The sequence below is a fragment of the Sminthopsis crassicaudata genome, chromosome 2 (assembly GCF_048593235.1).
Source record: "Sminthopsis crassicaudata isolate SCR6 chromosome 2, ASM4859323v1, whole genome shotgun sequence".
In the NCBI taxonomy this organism is placed as follows: domain Eukaryota; kingdom Metazoa; phylum Chordata; class Mammalia; order Dasyuromorphia; family Dasyuridae; genus Sminthopsis; species Sminthopsis crassicaudata.
In genome coordinates, this window is record NC_133618.1 from 183,958,892 (window position 1) to 183,979,603 (window position 20,712).

General features: G+C 33.3%; 1 protein-coding gene across 1 annotated transcript in view; it reads left to right on the plus strand.

The window, feature by feature from the left end:
• The window catches only part of CSMD1 (CUB and Sushi multiple domains 1), a 2,669,009-nt gene that overhangs the window by 2,061,522 nt on the left and 586,775 nt on the right, over positions 1-20,712 (plus strand). The window contains 4 exon segments of the mRNA XM_074287957.1: positions 9,744-9,926; positions 12,485-12,811; positions 13,389-13,583; positions 15,958-16,096. Coding sequence (XP_074144058.1) covers positions 9,744-9,926; positions 12,485-12,811; positions 13,389-13,583; positions 15,958-16,096 — 844 coding nt within the window.

Genomic DNA, 20,712 nt, shown 5'->3' on the forward strand with positions numbered 1-20,712 from the left:
GAAAAATAAATAAATAAAAGGCAGTTCTTGTCTCTAAAAGTTAATGATCTAAGGAGAGAAGGCACAAAAAGAAACTGAATAACTGAGGTTAGGTAAAGAGTATAGGAACCACCACCATTTGGGGGAATTCAAACCAAGCAGAGATCTAGATAGAAAGTAGAAAGTTAATTGGAAAGTCCAGATCTATCCCTTTGTAAAGCAAACCTTTGAAAGGAATTTAATATTCTACCCTTCAGGCTTCCAATCAGACAAAAGAAAAAAGGAGATGAGAAGGTCTTATGTATCCAAAGCTGGGTTAACAGTATTGTCATGGGAAATCAGGTGATAAACTCATCCTGGGTGGAGCACCAAATGTACTTCCCTCCACACCATACTAGGTCATGGGAATAAAATTCAGTGGAAGATAATTTCTCTATTCATTTATTTCCAATGAAGGAAACAAAATTCAGCTGCCATTATCATGCTTTCAGCAGTTTAAGACTGCTAATATATTTAACTATTTTAGAAAATTGGAGAAGTTCTGCATAATAAAAAAAAAAAAAAATGTAGATCATATTATCTCTTGGGATGGGTGTGGTGAAGAAATCCTTAAAATAAACAGTGTTTGTTTCAAGTTCTAATTCCCAATCCACCTCAACAGAGTTATTTTGATTCAATAGTGCTTTAAGAAGGTGATTGCAATTATAGTCTCCTGAGTATTATAACACATTTGGAATTGTTTGCATACTCTTTTGTGTGTGTGTGTGTGTGTGTGTGCATGTAGGTTGTTTACATTGTAAATGGAGCAGTGAATGGCTTATTAACATTTTCAATATTTTTGATGAAAGTACATATGCAATTATATATTAAAGAAAGTATCTAGACAATTTATTCCACTATCAAAATCCTTATTAGTCCCTCTTCTATGCCCTAGATCTCTATAACACAGTTTTCCATAAAGCAAATATCAGATCCATTCTGAATGCAAATTCAAATGAGTTTAGTTCTTAAAATCTTGCTTCAAAGATCCCAGATTATAAAGCTAGTCTTGGGCACACACCTGAAAAAGATAATTCCACTAATATTCAAGCAACTTTCCAAGTTAAATCTGCATAAAAAGATATTGTTGATAAAGGCAACATGATCTAATGGCTTGATAACTGGATTTGGAGTCAAAAAAATCTGAGTTCAAATCCTATTACTTATACTTAATGGCTATGTGACCATGAACACTTCATTTACCTCTCTAAATTTCAGCTTTCTGTTAAGGAAAATGGAAAAGCAACTTCACAAGCTAATTTGAAACTCAAATAAGTTACTTAAATAAACTGCTTTTCAAACATTAGAAAACATGTTATAGAAGAGGTTTTCTCTTTATGTTTATTAATTTTCCCCTTAAAGTACAAAAATGGATCTGAATATAATTAAATGACACAATAATGAGGAAGCATAAAATTTCCCCACAAGAGAAAAAACAAGAGCTATTTAAAACTAGGTGTCCTGAGATTTACATATATTGTAAGAAACAATTTTGAAAGCAATTAGAAGCTTTCACTAGACAGTTAGCCTAGCATGAGATTATATAGCCTGTGGGAGGGTTGTATATTCACCTTGTAATGTATGTTGTCAGAAAACAGGTGATGCCTTAGGACTACATTGACCTTGTATATGATTGAATGAGCATTAACATGCCTGTTCTAAACCTGAATGAGGCAGTTGACAGGTTTTCTGTCCCCAACATTTGAAAAATAGCAGTAGTTAGACAAATCCAGGTTACCTGTCAAACAATAACGATTGTTTATATTTATATGAGAATTGGGATCACTGCAATTGGCTTTTTATTTTTATTTTTTTGTTATCATGCTTCAAAATTAAACAATCGATACATTTTTGGATTCACTAACATTTATAAATATAAATGTTTAAAATCCTTAAATATTCCTAATATTTTAATAATTCAATTGAACATTTAAGTACTTAAAATGTTTGGGTCATACTAGATTCTGGGAATAGGAGACATGAAGAAGAGCCCCAGCCTTGAAAGAAATTATACTCTATTGAATAACAATGGAAATGTGAATTCTAGAGTAATTTCAAGAACTTCTATCAGCTAGGGCTGGGGAATACTAGAGGTCCTTGTTCAACTTGCTAACAATTTACCAACATGTTTAAGAGTGTTAATAGGAAGCCTTCTAGAATGCTGATAGACATGAAGGCCATACTATATAAGAAGGTCAACGGAAAGACCTGAGATGGTAGACCCAAGATCACATGGAAAAGTCAGTTTTGTATGCAACCTATCTTAGCTATTCCTTCACTTATAAAAGGAAAGTATTAGATCACATTTAATTCCTTGAGGCCAGATTCTGTCTTTCATCTTTTTGTATTCTAGGTCTTAACACAGTGCCTATTAAATAGAAACTTAATAAATGTTTACTGATTGATTGCTGAAACTTCCAAAGCCATGTCTCTATCCACTCCAACTTGCCTTGGAAACTGATCATACTCCTTTTCTCTGTCCAATATGAAAACATGAATTAGTGAGTTTTTATCAAAATATCATGAGTTCTTACAGGAGTTTTAATTTTGCTAAAGCAAAACTATTCCTTCCCTTCCCTCCAATCACTTCTTCATGGATATGAAAGAATCTATAACTAGACAGGTAAAACATTTTTCTGAATACTAAGGAAATAATATTTTAAACCATTTCTTTAAAATATTTAGACTTGAACAAAGAAAGTTTAAATATAGAAATAGCACATGTGCCATCAAATTGAAAGAATATAAGAAATCCAAGAGATAGAGATGAGGTGAAACTCCATTCCAGGAATTGGAGGCAACCTATGTAAAGGCAGTCATATAAGAGATACAAACTTTGAGGGAAAAGTTAGAAGACTCTCTAGAATGAAGAGTTGATTAAAAGGCATAATCTGAAATAATAATAGCTGGAATATAGAGAGTGCTTAAAATTTGCAGAGCTTTCAAAATCATTTCTTATCCTAACTACTCTGGGAGATGTGTGTTATTACTATCCTTTTACAGATGAGAGGTTAAGTGCCTTGCTCAGAGTTACACAACTTCTGAGAGTTTCAGACCAGATTTCAATTAGGTCATCCTTATTCTTGATCTAGGTTTCTATCCACTATCACACCTAGCACACTCTTTATATAAATGTTTTTTAGAAATCCAAAAGTTATGGATTTAAATTTAATCTTTGCATTTACCAGTCATTTGACAACTCTAAAATCATTTCCACCCTCTCTGAGATTCAATTTGCTTACCTGTAAATGATAATAAAATGTCACCTAATGACAGAGTAGATAAAATGAGTCATAAAGAGTCATTTTCTTGAATTCAAATCTGTCTTCACATACTTAGTAGTTATGTGAACTTGGCAAATTACTTGTCCCTGTTTGCCTTAGTTTTCTCATCTGTAAAATGAGCTGGAAAACAAAATGGCAAACCACTCCAGTTCCTTTGCCAAGTAAATCTGAAATATGATCATGAAGAGTTAAATGTGACTAAAAAAACCAACTGAACAACCAAATAATAATACTCATACTTATCTCAAAAGTATGTTGTGAGATATTGATTAATTATGTAAAATACTTTACAAACTTCAAAATGTTATATAAACCTTGTAAAACAATAGTAATTATTGAAAACTAGGTTATCAATAAGTGATAACCTGATCATGACCTTGATGTCTACAAGATTATGGATTATAAATTCAAGGGAAAAAAAAAGATGGCAATCAAGAAATTTTCTATTAAAATATGTTTATAAAAGTTTCACTGCAAATTTTAGTAACTTAGCAGTCTCCTAATTTACATAAAAGAATAGATTTAGAAAGGGAACATATGAAGAAATCTGACTCTAACCTAACAAAAGGGGATCAATATTTTCCCCTACTCTCTGGCTCATTATACCTCTACCTTAGAGTAGAATCCTAGGGAAGATATTCTAATTGAAACTAAGCATTGTGTCTGAATATGGGTCTTGCTAAAATGAATTTAATAGGGCACCATAGAAATATTACTCCACATTTAAAGTAGGAGATATCATATATAGGACAACTATTTATTTTCTCCATAAAAGAAATACTTAAAACATAAAATACCCATAATAATATATAATACAAATATGTGCCAGCATATAGAATTGGTTAACCAAAATTAGATCCTTTCTACTCTCTCTTTTGTTCTAGATAGGGGAGGAATAAATCTTTTCTAAACCATTTCTATCTCTTTCATGACAATGATGATCTAGGGCATGATGGTATATTTCCTATTCCCCCTTTGCCCTGGAGATTTATTTAGCCATAATTTATTAAAATAATTAGTTCACTTTTAATCTACAGAAAACATGACAGCTCTCAAGTCCACCTGGTCCCCTTTTCTGCTGTTTTACAGATTTTATGTTTATCAATCAATAAACATTTATTAAGCATATGATATCTTCTGGGCATTGTTCTAAACACTTCAGATATTGAAAGAGGCAAAAAAGAGTACTTTCTCCAGGATCTTACAAACTAATAGACTATAAAATAACACCAGATGAACCATTACTAATATAATAAAAATAGCAACATAGAAGTTAAAAATATATATGTAAAATTCACTTTTTGTTTTGAGAAGACTGTTTTTATATTATTATTATTATTACATTTTATACTTTTTTTTATTTTATACAGTGCTTGGCTTATAGGAAATTGTTGTTAACTTGATCAAATAGTCAACAAATATTTATTAAGTACTTACTATGTGTCAAATATTGTGCTAGACCCTTGGAAGACAAATAAAAGTAGAAATAAAGACAGTCCTTACCTTCAAGGAGGTCAAATTATTTTTTCTTTTTCTTTTTTTTTTGAGATATTAAATAATTATCTTTTTTTAATTTTTGACCACTGAATGAAATAGATACCTTGGTGTTTAGAAGTGAGAGATGGGCTGGTGTGGTAGAATTTTTTTTAAAAGTGGGTTTTTGTTTTTTTCTTTGTTTGTTTCCATTGGCTTTTGCCAAGCTCTAACACATAATAGTTATGCTATCTTGACAAAAGTCAGTTAATTTCTAGGAACTGACTTTTCAGAGAAAGAATTTTTTTTCAACTTAATAAGGATATGGTACTTTCTAAGAATTAGATATGTAAAACTCTATTACAAAGTGGCAGTCATCAAAACCATTTGTATTGGCTAAGAAATAGAGTAGTCGATGAGTGGTTCACAGGACAAAAAAGTCAATGACTAGAATAATCTAGTGTTTGACATACTCAAAAAAACCCAGCTTTTGGGATAAAAACTCACTATTTGACAAAAACTGCTGGGAAAATTGGAAACTAGTATGGCAAAAATTAGGCATTGACCCATACCTAACACCTTATATTAAGATAAAGTCAAAATGGGTTCATGATTTAGACATAAAGAGTGATATTATAAACAAATTAGAACAACAAAATATAGTTTATCTCTCAGATCTGTGGTGAAGAAATGAATTTGTGGCCAAAGAAGAACTGGAAAGCATTATTGAACAAAAAAATAGATAATTTTGATTATATTAAGTTGAAATGGTTTTGTACAAACAAAACTAATGCAGGCAGGAAACAATAAATTGGGAAAACATTTTTACATTCAGAGGTTCTGATAAAGGCCTTATTTCTAAAAAATATAGATAATTGACTCAAATTTATAATTCAAGCCACTCTCCAATTGATAAATGTTCAAAGGATATGAACAGACAATTTTCAAGTGAAGAAATTAAAACCATTTCTAGTCATAGGAAAAAGTGCTTTAAATCACTATTGATCAGAGAAATGCAAATTAAGACAACTCTGAGGTACTACTACACACCTCTGGGATTGGCTAAGATGACAGGAAAGGACAATGACCAATGTTGGAGGGGATGTGGGAAAATTGGGACACTAATACATTGTTGGTAAAGTTGTGGAGAATTTGAAATGATGCCCAAAGGGCTATGAAACTGTGCATGCCCTTTAATCCAGCAGTGTTTCTATTAGGCTTATATCCCAAAGAAATCTTAAAGGAGGGAAAGGGACCCACATGTGCAAAACTGTTTGTGGCAGCACTTTTTGTACTGGCAGAAAACTGAAAACCAAGTGGCTGCCCATCAGTTGGAGAATGGCTGAATAAATTATAGTATATGAATGTTATGGAATATTACTGTTCTATAAGAAACGTTCAGGAGGACGATTTCAGAGACATCTGGAGAGACTTGTATGAACTAATGCTAAATGAAATGAGCAGAATCAGGAGATCCTTTCACGTGGCAATAGCAAGATTATATGATGATCAATTCTGATGGATGCAACACAAATCAACAATAAGACAATTCAGATCAGTTCCAATGACCTTGTAATGAAGAGAGTCATCTACACCTAAAGAGAGGACTGTGGGAACTGAGCGTGGATCACAACATACAATTCTCACTCTTTTTGTTGTTGTTTGCTTGCATTTTATTTTCTTTCTCATTTTTTCCTTTTTGATTTTCTTTTTCTTGTGCAGCAAGATAATTGTATAAATAGATATATCCATATATTGAACTTAATATATATTTTTAACCATGTTTAACATATATTGGATTATTTACTATCTAGGGGAGAGGGTGGGGAGAAGAGGGGGAAAATGGAATACAGTTTTTCAAGGATTAATGTTGAAAAATTACCCATTCATATCTTTTGAAAATTAAAAAGCTTTAATATTTTTTAAAATTAAATATGAAGGAGCTCAAATTTAAGTGGGTAAAGGTAATAAACATATAAAAAGAAGTTGACATATAGGGAAGGATGGAGAGAAGAATACACACTTTGAGGACATGGGAGATACATTTCAGACTGCCTCAGGTGCCCTCCTTCAGTAGATCTTCTAGGGGAAGCTATCCATTTAGAGGGGATGTACTTTCAATGTGACAGACACAGTGAGGGGAATAAAGGGATAAAAAACAAAGCTAAAACAACAAACAAAAAACAGACCTCATTTAGGAATTTCCTTTAATCCTTGAAGAGATGCTTGGAACTGGAAAGTAGTTTGAGCAATGTTCTGATCTAAGCTGCCTAGTCAGTAGCTTTCCTTGACCTTTTTCATCTCAGTCTGTACTTAATATCCAAATTAATCAATACACAATTAACACATAATTGGTGTATTAATTACTTTATGTACTCTCAGATGTGATACTTCTACCTTCTAGTTCAAAAATGATGATAGTCCTAAATCATTCTCAGAGCTAAGAGCGAATACTTTTCCTCAAATCCCTACAAATATCAGGCAGTTTTCAACCCCACATTATATATGTATTAACAAATATTTAAGATATGAAATATTATTTCTATTATTTTCTGCTGGAAGCAAAACAGAGTAAGAGGTTTGTAGGATTGCTCAATAGATACATGGCTTTCATCTCCATCTTCACTGTCTGTACAACAATTAAAATGGCAATATACATGACTCATTCTCTTGGTAGGGCTTACCTTCTTTTTTGTGAAGGATGGCATTGCTTCTATCAAAGGTGGAAACATACAAATTAGGCATGTTATTTGGTAACCTGTTCTCAAAAAAAGAGGCACAAATCAAAAGAGAAAACTAAAGAGAGCCACTTCCTTGCTCACCTACAAAGCACATATATTAGCTGTCATTTATAGGTCACTGCTCTAGTTGGTATTAGGAAGAGAAAGGGAAGAAAAATATGTTCTTTCTCTCCCCCCAGCAGGAAGTTCAAAGATCTGACAGAATTCTAAACTCTATATTTAAAAGAGAAAGAATAGGAATAGAAGTTGTTTCTCCCTTTAAAAGCTCCCAAATAGGTTTCTTTTGCTTCTGTGTTGTTAGTTATCTTAACATTGCCCCTAGTGTTGTTTTATGTCTAAATTTTTTTTTTCGGGGATTCAACCAGGAATCTCTAATTATGTATGTTCTTTACCAAAATAACAAAGACTGGGACCTTGAACATGGAGAATGCCCCTGTAAAGCTGGAGAAACTGAGGCAAGAGAGATTAGAGAGTATTTAATAATTTATTTCATGGGAGAGATTTACTGGGACCAAATGGATCTATGGTTTGGTTCCAGGGCTAAATGAGATTATAATCTCCAAGAATCCAGCAAACAATGTGAGTTCTCAATGACCTATATACACATGGCTCAGACTCCTGGGTAGACTGAAGCAGAGGCAGAGTCAGGGCGCTGAGATCAGGAATGGGACTCTGACAGGGTGGAGTGAGCCACTGGAGATGGGGGAAGGCTTCGTGATAAGAAGGTATCTGACATTCCACAGCTTGGGATGGGGAGAGGCATTCTTATACTCTAAAACATAAGATCTTTTATATTTTATATTATATTTTTATCAAATATTCTGATAAAGAGGGAGGGGAGGTTTTACAGGACTGCCTTTGAGAAGCAGGGAAACTGAGTAAGGACAATAAAAGAGAACTGTAGCATAACACCCTAACCAATAAATCAGACTGAAATTATCAGCAGATAATCTTTTTATTATCCTCCATTGCATTTGTTGAAACTAAATTTATTTTTACCCATATTTATAAGTTTGCCTTTGTTAGTTTCCTGTTTAAAAACTTAAGTAACTTCCTATTGCCCCACAGGATAGGGAAATACAAAATCCTAAGCCTGACTCTCTACCATGTAGCTCTCAATGACTTTTCCAGATTATTCCCCAAAATTTACTCCATGTTCTTGCCAAACTGGCCTACTAGAAACTCTCCACAATGGATTGAACATATACCATTTCTTTGCTTTGGCATGGATTATACTTCATGTCTTGAATGTACTCCCCAATCATCTAAGACTTTTGCTATCTTGGCAAGATTAATTTCTGGTATTGCTTCTTATAGACATCTCAGACTCTTCTTATTTTTAATAGTGTCTTTTCCTCAAAGTACCTTTTGTCTGTTAATCTGTGTGCATGTAATATTTCTTCTCCACCTTCAATCCAATGTTCAGTAGAATATAAATTATTCTAGAGTCAGGTTTTGTTACTTTTTTGTTCTTGTATCTCTAGAACAGTGTCTGAAATGTAATAAATATTTTAAAGGTTTATTGAATTGAATTTATTTATATCACATTTTTAATGAGTGAAATTTTGCTTCTCTATTATATTTTGATCTAAGGAAAATGTGTATTCACTTTGTTTTATGAGTTTTAACAAGAAACTTATTCATGAATAAGCTTCTTTGTATGTTGCTTGTGATCTCTAAAACACATAAGCATAACAATATTTACATTTTAGTGTCAGCAAAATGAATATTCATGCACAAAATATACTGAATGTGGATGAATTTATCAATTTTAACTTGCTTTGGAACAACATTCATATAGCCATTCATAATATTTTTTTTATTTTTTTTTTTTATTTTTTTTTTCCTGAGGCTGGGGTTAAGTGACTTGCCCAGGGTCACACAGCTAGGAAGTGTTAAGTGTCTGATATCAGACTTGAACTCTGGTCCTCCTGAATTCAAGGCTGGTGCTCTATCCACTGCGCCACCTAGCTGCCCCCATAATATTTTTTTTAAAAGAACAAACAAAGCAAATTGTATAATAAGTTTTCCCTTAAGTTTTAAATAATACTCTCTGTCTAGCTTAATGGAAGATGTTAGCTTTATAATGAATTGCATATTCTTTAGGAACTTCTTACATAAATGCATTTTCAAGTACTGAAGTTAAATCCTGTTCTCAAAAGTATGATGTTAAGAAATATTCAGAGTGCAGATATTTCATTTTTTTTTTTTAACATCTTGTTTGCAGAGATTGATAAGGGAGGATGTGGTGACCCTGGAATTCCATCTTATGGGAAAAGAACTGGTAACAGTTTCCTACATGGAGATACTCTTACTTTTGAATGTCAGGCAGCTTTTGAATTGGTGGGAGAGAGAGTTATCACATGTCAACAGAATAACCAGTGGTCTGGCAACAAACCCAGCTGTGTCTGTAAGTATTGGCCTTTGAACCCGACTTTGCTCATTTTACTCAGATTTCTCTGTTCTGAAAAATACCGCCTTTCCTCCCCAATAAAGTAATACTACAAGAGTTAAGACAATTTTAATGACTATGGTGTCTCTACATGTTGAGCTTGATAAAATGAAAATAGATTAGCTCTGGATTCAGAAGACCTGTGTTCAAATTCTTTTTCTCTCACTTCATTGTTTGATCAGGTTTTGTAACTTCAGCATGCTTCTGTGCCCCTGTTTATAAAATAAGTTTTCTAAGGTGTTATGGCCTTTAACATACTTTCCAATTATAAATCCAAAATTCAAAGAATCAATAGTTTGGGTTCTTTTAAATTTTTCATTATCCTGATTTCCATCCTTAATTAAAATAAAATAATAGTTGTAAATATGTATTGAGTAAAAGTTCATCATGATTCTGTGACAAAAAGAAAAAAGGAAGTATGATATAGAGAGTTTGAGCTTAGTTATTAAAATCAAGGTTCAAATCTAACTTTATCCATGCTTTGTTTTAATCCATACTAATATAGGTTCACTATTAATACTGTGCCAATGACCCTTGAAAATTCTCTAAGATGAAGTTATGAGAGAGGTTACATACTGGCAGGGCCCTTTACTGATGAAATCACACCTTTAATTTTTTTTAATGTTGTAGTAAGTATTGTTAAATGATCATGTAAATAAATACCAGCCATAGCTACTTGGAGGATATATACATATACAATGACATTCAATAGTAAGACTTCCAGTAGGGATTGTTTGGTAGGATTAGGTTTAAGGATAAAATTAATTTTCAAGAACAAAATTTAATTTTCCTAAGAAAAAAATTGGTAGCATGATATACTAGAAAGAGTACTGAATTTGGAAATTGACAAGTTGGGTTTGTTTCACTGCTACCAATATTTATAAGAGCTAGGAAAACACTTTAGAAATATTTCATTTTATCCTCACAATAAGTCTTGGAGATAAGTCTTATTATTCTCCCTACTTTGTAGCTCAGGAAACTAAGACAGATGCATGTTAAGTGACTTGCCCAATATCACAGAAGCAGTGAATATTTGAGACAATATTTGAACCCATATCTTTAAGACTCCAGATTTAGCCTTCTATCCTTGTACTACCTAGCTGCTTCACTTTAGGTTAGTTACTCTCACTTTCAATGGTTCCTTTCTTTCTTTTGGAGGAGTTTACTGGCACAATGTATAGAGCACAAGGTTTGGAATCAAGAAGACCCACATGTGCAAAAATTCATTCTGTGATTCTGAGCAAGTCACTTAACTCTGATTGCCTCAGTTTCCTCACTTGTAAAATGAGCTGAAAATGGAAATAGCAAAACACTCTTATGTTTGTTAAGAAAACCCCAAATGAGGTCAAGAAGAGACAGACAAAGCTGAAATGACTAAACCATACACAGAATTTCTGAGGCAGTGGTTCTAGACCTGTTTTGTGTCATGAACCCCTTGATAATCAGGTGAAACCTATAAATCCCTTCTCAGGAAAAAAAAAAAAGGTTTTAAATACATGAAATAAAATTATAATTTTTCTACTGGTTTAGATTGTTTATTAGTCTATTTTTCATAATCTTACAAATTTCAGTGATGTACACATGTGTCAGAGATAGAATTTACTCTTCTTACCTCTAAGTACTAATGTCTTTTCATTCTACAAACCTGTCTCTTTTAATCAGTATTCACTGATATGTTTAGTTTAAATACCTTATATAAAACATTTTTAAACAAAAATAGTATGTTTTATCCAAATATTTCCTTATTCCTCTAAATATGAGAAATAAACCCTTGTTATTGGATTGGGAAGTGCCACCAATATAGTTAGTACTTTAAAATCTAATTCTCTATAATTGGTGTATTTTTTTAGAGTATGACTACCTACGTAGAAATACAGAAATAAGTTTTCTCACCTAGTAGGTCCTTAGATTTTATAAACTCATAAGTAAGTCATCTAACACCCTCCTCAGATGTTATTTAAAAAGGCTGCATTTAGGCTGGCCTACAATGTCCTGGAATATGGTGTAAACCTCTATGTTTGGACCAATAATTACCATAGAAGAAAGGCACAGAAATATATAGAACTGATTTGAGTCAATATTGAATTTTTTCAGTGTTTTCCCTTTGTAGACAAAATCAGCTTTTATGTGAAGTTACTTTAGCTTTTTTTAAGCTAGGATATGTGTTTCTAGAAACTGCATTAATATTAGTCATTAAAAATCATTTTACTTGTCCAGTCTACTCAGGTACCAATCTTAAAATAATTCATAGCTGCTACTATTGAGCAAAATAAAACAACAGTGAAAATGCATTATAAAAAAAGTTCATGAAAAGATAGAGAAATTAAATACCTGGAAGTGACCAATTCAATTCCTAAAATAATCACATTAAAATCATGATCTCTGGGTAATTCTACATTATCTTTTCCATTTCTTAGTGATCAGTTTTATGGGATATAGGGGATAAGGTGAAGTACATGTGCAAATTAAAATTTGAGAATGTTTGTTATATATTTTTGTTTCTTATATTTTTACAGTTTCATGTTTCTTCAACTTCACTACCCCATCGGGTATTATTCTTTCACCAAACTATCCTGAGGAGTATGGCAACAATATGAATTGTGTTTGGTTGATAATATCTGAACCAGGAAGTAGAATTCATCTCATTTTTAATGACTTTGATGTGGAACCTCAATTTGACTTTCTTGCTGTCAAAGATGATGGGATGTCTGATGTATCAGTTCTTGGTACATTTTCTGGAAATGAAGTACCTTCCCAATTGGCCAGCAGTGGACACATTGTACGCTTGGAATTTCAATCAGATCATTCTACAACAGGAAGAGGTTTCAATATTACTTACACTAGTAAGTACTACAAAATAGTTAGCTACTCTAATTCTTCTTGATAAGCAGTCACTGAAGTTCTAGGATGGCATGTCAGGAGAAAATAACAGTGCAACCATGGCTGTTTTTCATTTCATCATATATTCAATGTCTATTATATGCAAGACACTATATTACATACTGGAGATTCTAAAGCTATTGAAGGAGCTTATAAAGAGCTAGATGATATTGGCACATATAGGTACATTGTAGAGTGGAAAGCAATGGGGACAAAGATGTATAAAGTACTCAAGGAGAAAAAAAAAAGGGAAGGGAAAATCATTTTCAAGTTTCAAGTGAGGTTCAGGAATAGCTGTATAGAGAAAATATCATTTCATCTTGCCTTTGAAGGGAGAAAAAATTTCACTGGGCAATGAAGAAGGAATATTTCTCAAGCTTAGGAGATAGCTTACACAAATGAATCACTCACCATACTGATGAAAATGTAAATCTCTACTAAAAAAAAAAAAATCATGTTTAGTGATCAAGAAATTATTTTATTTTAGTTTTTTTTTTTTTAAAGCTTACTCAATTAATCATTTTTCCCCTTTCTACTTAGCATTTGGTCAGAATGAATGTCATGACCCTGGCATTCCTATAAATGGAAGGCGTTTTGGTGATCGATTTCTCTTAGGAAGTTCTGTTTCTTTCCATTGTGATGATGGCTTTGTCAAAACTCAAGGATCAGAGTCCATAACCTGCATCATGCAGGATGGAAATGTTGTTTGGAGCTCTACTGTTCCACGGTGTGAAGGTATGTCTTTTTGCCCTTTTCATAGATTCAATTTTTTGCCATTTTGATTTCTTTCGAAACAGGGCACACAGAACATTTGTTTAAAAAAATGTATATATATATAAACACACACACACACACACACACATATACACTGTTCAATTCTTTTTAGTCAATTATTTAAGTGTATTGCTTCTTAATAGTACTAGGGGATCCCCGCAAAGATTCAATTCCAAAAACAAAATATTTTGCTAGTTGCTTTCTTGTTAGTCTTTTACCATCAGCATCAATATGCAGATGTGCTCTTCTGAAACAGCAGAAAAGAGCTTTAAAAGAAAAGTTTAAATTTGCTTCAAATAAGAACTTTTTTTCAAATCTTTAGTTAGAAAGATGTGTCCCTATAACATAGCTCAAAAGGGCTCCTTCAGGTAGCTTCTATTTCCCTACTTAATCTCCTAGAAGTATTCTATAGTTTGATGGTTTTAATATTATGGCACCGATACTCTAACCCTTAGAAGTTCTTTGTTATGTCTATAAAATTCCATTTGAAAGCATTCAGTTTTATGAAAAAATATTCTTTGCTGCATTCAAAAGTTAAGTTGTTTAAATGCTCCAGTCTGGTGCATGGAGATAGTCTTTACATTATAAACTACTATGTTTAACCTTGAAAAGCCAGCTATTATAATATTAGTATCTTTAAATCCAGGGAAAGAATGAGGAATTTTGAAAGCATAAGTGTTCCCTTTTTTCAATGAAGCCATACCCAAAGTATTTGTTTCCCTTTGGTATTCACAAATGGATTATTCATACTGATATTGAATTAACGTATAAGGGATAAACTCAAAAGTTCTATTTTATATACTTCAAATTAAATTTTTAAAAATAAACTTGATGGCTGAAAATTTTGCTGTCTCTATCAATATTTAAGTAATGGGTTAAATTTCTGTGAATTAAAAAATATTTATAAGTGAATAGATATGACCTTTATAATCTTATAAATTTTATTTTATGACTTGAAAGGCATTGTTCTATAAAAGGGTCAGTCATTTTCACCAAACTGACAAAAGTATTCATGAAATTAAAAAAAGGCTAAGGCCAGCTGTTTTAGATGATTATCACTGTCTTCAAGAAATATAGAACATGAGGGACTCTATGGAGCTGACCTTTGCAAAAGTATGATTGAACCAAATATGAATTCAAATACCAAATAGAAAAATCCCTCAACTTCATTTGTAATGGATGACTCTGTCACAATCTTTGCCTATTATACAGTTACTTGCTCCAAGGAAGAGTTGGCCATTTTTAAACCAGATAATAATAATACTAATAGTACTATTTATATAGCTTAAGGTTTGCTAAGTGCTTTACATACATTATCTCCTTTAATCCTCATGAGAATTCTGTGAGGTAAGTGCTATAGCTATTATTATCTGCTTTTTTTACACTACCTCAGCTTTAAAGAACTGGGCAAAGTGAATCTCTCAGTGGCATGTGATTTTTTTCTGGCTCATAGAACTAGTAAGTATCTGATTTGGAATTTAAGCCCAGATTTTCTTACTTCTTCTTACTTCCCTTATTATATTGAGCTGTCATTATAAAATATCATTTGACTTTAAATTAAAATAACCATAAACTGAAGGTGAAAATTGTTGTTTTAGAAGTAACACTTTCTGAATTAGAACAAAAGTTATCCGATATGTGCTTGAAAGTTCATTTTATTCCTAATGAAATGTAAATGGATTATTGCCTTCCATCCTGAAATAGTCTTCTTTAATTTGAAAAACTCTCACAAAAAGAATCTCTCTTCAGAGGACTGTCTTGAATTAAGTGCCTGTTTTCCCACTATTTAGTGTTTTTTTCCTACTTTTATAGAATTCAGTTTTTGTGAAATTTGAAAAAAAAAAAATTGGCTTTGTTTCCAAACTTTAAATAGCTATCATATGAATTCCTTGTCAAATTCTAATATTCAGGAATTCTTTTCAAATAGTGAGGAAAATCAATCTTTAACATATCTTTTCATGTGTATTACATTTATAATTTAACATGCATGCAGCATTAAAATAATCCAAAAGATAATTTACTGCACTATAACCAATTGAGACCACTTTTGAAATGTGTATTGAATATCCAGAATTGTTTTAGTTTTACTATAAGGAATAGAAAGAATAGTGAGAAAAACTGTTGACCATCCAGAAATATACAATGTAATTATGGCAAACCTTTATTCTGTTTTTTTTTTTTTTTTAATGTAGTAAATTTAAGAAAAGTAGCATCTGATTGCTGTTTACACTTATTGATTATCATCATGCATTTGTTACTTGTTGAACTCAACTTTTTGTTTTGTTTTGTTTTTTAATCCTCTTAACTGAATTTTGTTTTCTCTATGGACATTCAGCACCATGTGGAGGACATTTGACAGCATCCAGTGGGGTTATTTTACCACCAGGATGGCCAGGGTATTATAAAGACTCTTTAAATTGTGAATGGGTTATTGAAGCAAAACCAGGACATTCCATCAAGATCACTTTTGATAGGTGAGTATTTTTTTCATTATTGTAATTTTTTTTTTTTAAATAGAGTGATAAAATGTTGTAGTTAACTTTTAAACTCTTCAGTCAAGAACATTGATTTGTTCTCTCCAACCTTTTCTATTTCAGGTATGTTATATTTTTCCTTACCATAACTATTTGTCTTTTATCTAAACACTTGGAATATGTATTCAGTTATCCATCAAAAACTTACTATGGGAATTCACATATGAAACAATTTTTTTCTCCTTATGTTTTATTTCTAATCCTTTATTTTTGTATGCTAAATATTAGTATTCATTAATGATTGATTTTACAACAAAAATGAAATTTTTGTGATCATGTTCTGGAGCATAATCCAAGCACTAGATAAAAGAACCATAGTCCAAAAATCTTTAGGAATAACAATAGCAACCACCACCACCACAACAACAATAAAAGATGTATTTTGTTTTGATAATGCAGCATAACAATTATGTCTCACTGTAATACTCTCACTGTAACATCTATCTCTTAACAAAGAAAAAAATATATAGGTCCAATCAACACAGCAATCTTGTTGAACCTGGTATACAATATAATATCTTCATAGCCTCACATCTCTTTATAGATTAAAAATTTCCTCATTGAATATGCAGAGAAGCAAATTATTTCCCTTTAAAAAAAAAAAAAAAAACTTTCTCAAATTAGTATAGGTAGAGGAAAATCAAAGCTCATATTTCATAGCCTTACTATGTGTTTTAAATTCTGGCAAAAGGAATTTTCCCTTAGACTATAATGTCCATGATTATGGGTTCATTTCTATGCTAATCAATTTTTATTTATTACTTGAAACTTGTTATGTCCTTGGGAAAATGATTAACCAGTCAATTTCCCCAACTTTAAAATGAGACTGGACTTCTTGATCTTTAAAAGCACTTACTGCTCTGATATCCTATCATCTTTTGATCTTCAGTTTTTCAGGGTGATCCCAAGAGAGGAAATTTATAAGAATGATTCCTGTGGGTTCTGCAACAGTCTTATTATCAGCCATACTCTTTCAGTGTAAGATGTTTCTTAGGTCTTCTCCTTTGTTTCAAGGTTTTTTCTCTTTTTCTGTCTCTGAGCCAGATGCTGTTGGCACACATCTGATTCCTTCTCCATATGTAGAGATACACGCAAACCCTTTCTCCCAAGCAGTTAACCTATCTAGTCCCTTCTATTTACCACTTTCTAGATCTCTCCTCATCACCTGGCAATTACATTAGAGTTTTTACTGGACACTGTCCTTCTGTTGGGTTAAAAAGCTTGTATTCTCTACAATTGTAATCCTTTTCTCCTCTTTGATTGCTTTTTGGCTGATTAATCATGTAATCCCTTTCTGCCATCTGATTGCTTCTCTGCTGCTTGATCATATCAGAGTCCTGAAATTCTAAAGACTCTTTGGGTGTAAACTCAGCTGCCATCATGCCCCACCTGTTTTTTGAGGTCTTGGAGCTGGGCCCCCCCTCTCATTTCCCTGGGTCAATCTACATTCTAAGGGCCAATGGAAACCTCAGTTGCATTTTGGACATAGGGTTTTGGGTCTTATTCTCTCACTCTGTCCTCTCACTCTATCTCTATGCCAACACTGAGCTTTCAGATGTCCTACTTTTCCACATTGAAAGCATTGGTGAGTCTCTCTAGAAGTCCCTTGCCAATAGAGACCCTGTCTTCCCATGTTCATCATAGTCTGGGTATAATAAGCACTTGTGCCCATTGTGGCACAGCATCTTATGATCTCCTCTTAAGGAGCATCTTTGTTTAGTCCCCATATAATTTTTCTGCAAGCCTCATTAGCATTTTCCTTAGTCAGTTGTCTGATCATTATTCTTGTAGCTGTGTTTTCTCCAATGGTTCTTGTGACAGACATCCCACAAAATCAGCAGAAGGTTCATTGGGACCTTGCTCTATTTTCATGAAGGATTCCCCTCGATCTTTCCCTGGGAGAGTGCCCCAAGCTTTTGTAGGAGCCACAGCAATTTGCTCATATGCTGTTATGGAGTAATTTTAATCTGTGCTAAACTGTCTGCATACTGACCTTCACCTGCTAGCTGGTCAAAGATGATTTGTATATTAATGTTAGGATTACTAAGTGAGAACTGAGGTTTTCTGGACAATTACAAGGTGAGAACTCAGGTTGACTTGATAGAGGGGGCAAGCTCATTGGCTGGGGTGGTTCTTCCCAGAAGCCCTTGCATTATCCCACGCCCATTCTCTGGGAGAATAAAAGAGAGGACTCTCAGAGAAAGAAGAAGACTCTCTGCATTACATCAGGCCTGACGGGGCTCTCTGCAGGAAGGGAAGTCACTTCTAAGGATAAGAGTTAACAGCAACTGCCTGGAGACAACGGTTCGTTACAGGAAGAAGAATCTGTCTGAGAGATTTGAGTAGACACAGCAGATCTCTTCCCAGAGAGCGATCCAGCAGCTTCTGGAGACGATAGCTCGCTACATATTAACTCTGGTTTGCTTATTTTATGGGGCTTGTACCTGCATAGTTCACTATACTCCAAAAGCCACAACAAGTTTTGTTCAAGTTTTAAACATGTCTTGCTATAGATTTCCAATCACTAGGTTTAAGATTTTGTAAGCCAAATTCTCTAGTAACATCTTCACATAAGACATTGTAGCCCCATAAAGAGTGCAACCCTTTTTCAAATCCTTAATTTTTTCAAGTCAAAAGGAGTGTATCTTCTTCTTTGTTGACCTGAAGAGTCAAGCTCTTCAATTATAGGGTATACATTTATTTTTAAATGTGATATTTAAATGTGTCCTTCTTTTGTTTAACTAATGCCTTTTGTAATCTTGTCATAGGCTGCTTTATAAGTGGTGCTCATTGAATCACTACCCCTTTCCCTCCTCCTTCTCCCTCCACTCACAAAGGGTTAATTGAGGTAGGTAGGTCAGGGGATAGGGAATGCCCTAATGGCTCCTGATGTGAAGCACCACACTCAGAATTGTACTTAACTCTATTCTTATCTGATTCTTCATCTTTTTTACCTAGTTTATCTTGATCCTCCCCCTCCTGTACTTTTTTCTTTTTCCTTATTCTAATACTTATATAATTTATTAAAGCCAATTGCATTAAGTTATATGTATAAAGTGTTTCTTTGGAAATTGAGTCAGGCCCATTATCATTGTAGTATTCACATAGTTGTTCTCCTACTAATTTCCACTTGTCTAAATCTAATTCTTTTCCTTAAATAACCAAGGAGATGTGTACTGTACTGTTTCTAAATGTTCAATGATCTACTCTCAAGTTACAATTAAATCTTGATTTTTTATCAATCTGACCAAGCTTTCAACACATTTTCCTTGCAGTAGAGAAATTTCCTTTCTAAACATTTGTCCCATTTTATCTGGAATACTACTTTAGCCCTTAACAAAGTTTCCATATTGCACTCACTCTAATTTCACAGATGTAGGTTCTTGGCCCCATGTTGGGCACCAAAATGTAATGTTCTCTGTTTCAGTTTCCTTGGGATCTCTGGGAGCAGCCTTTACTTCATTTCAGTAATCACCAGAAGAGTAGCCAGTGTTAAAGTCCAAATCCTTTATTATCTCTTTGCCTGATGCTGGGCAGCTTTCTGGAAAGCCTTTCAGTCTGGCCTTGGTCTTAGTGGGGGAAGTTCAGGAAGCCAGGCCAGCCACCAGAAAGATTGAAGATTGAATTTAATTTCTCCCCTTGGTTCTGACAGCTTAAGCTCTTGCCACCAATCCTTTGTCTTCTCTGGCTCTGTTCCTCTAGCCCTACTCAACCTAGCTAAGGCTTCCAGCTTATATTCTCTACACTGAGTATAAACCAATCATTATATCACTAGGAAACTGTTATTTGTTGTAGGATTAAATCAATCATACTGAACCATGCTGAACTAGATAACCATTGTCTCCTCAATTCCACTTAGTACCTTGTAAGCATCCTTGTTTCAAGTTCAGAGTTCTGACCCTTAATAAGGGCATTAGTCTAGCAAAAAGAAAAAAAAAAAAAGTTGTATATTTGCACTAAAGACCATCTGTAATTGGTTGGATGAATGCCTGGGTACCTTTATCCTAAAGAGCACAACAACACTAATGTCTTCTGAGGTTTTCAGTCAGCTTGATTTATTTTCTGATTTAGAGGTCCCTATATTCTGGAGTTAGACAGGATAGATTTTTTTAAGGGTTTTTAAAGAACTCCTATGTGAATTTGGTCAAGCTACTTAAGTTCCTTGGGCTTCAGTACTCATCTTTAAAATGAGTTGGTTAGACTCATTGGTCCTTAAGTTCTCTTCCAGCTCTACTTCTCCTATTATTTTCTTGGTTAAAAGACACTGAATGAGTCAGATTCTCATGATGGAATAAGCTACTCCCTAAGAATGAGTTAGGCTTTTTCAGAAGCTGCACTAGCTTTTCAAGGACTACAAGACCCTATTTAAGAAATTGCCTCATTGCCCTTGAATGGTGCCTTCATTGCCTGAAATAGTGCCCAAGTGGCCAGAACTTCATATAAAAATTCTATTGCACTATATTTTCTTGATGTCTTAGTTACTTCTTTTAAGAAAAGTTAAGTACATAAAGGAAGCCATTTTAACTTTTGCAAGTTAATAGAGCATCCCATAGTCT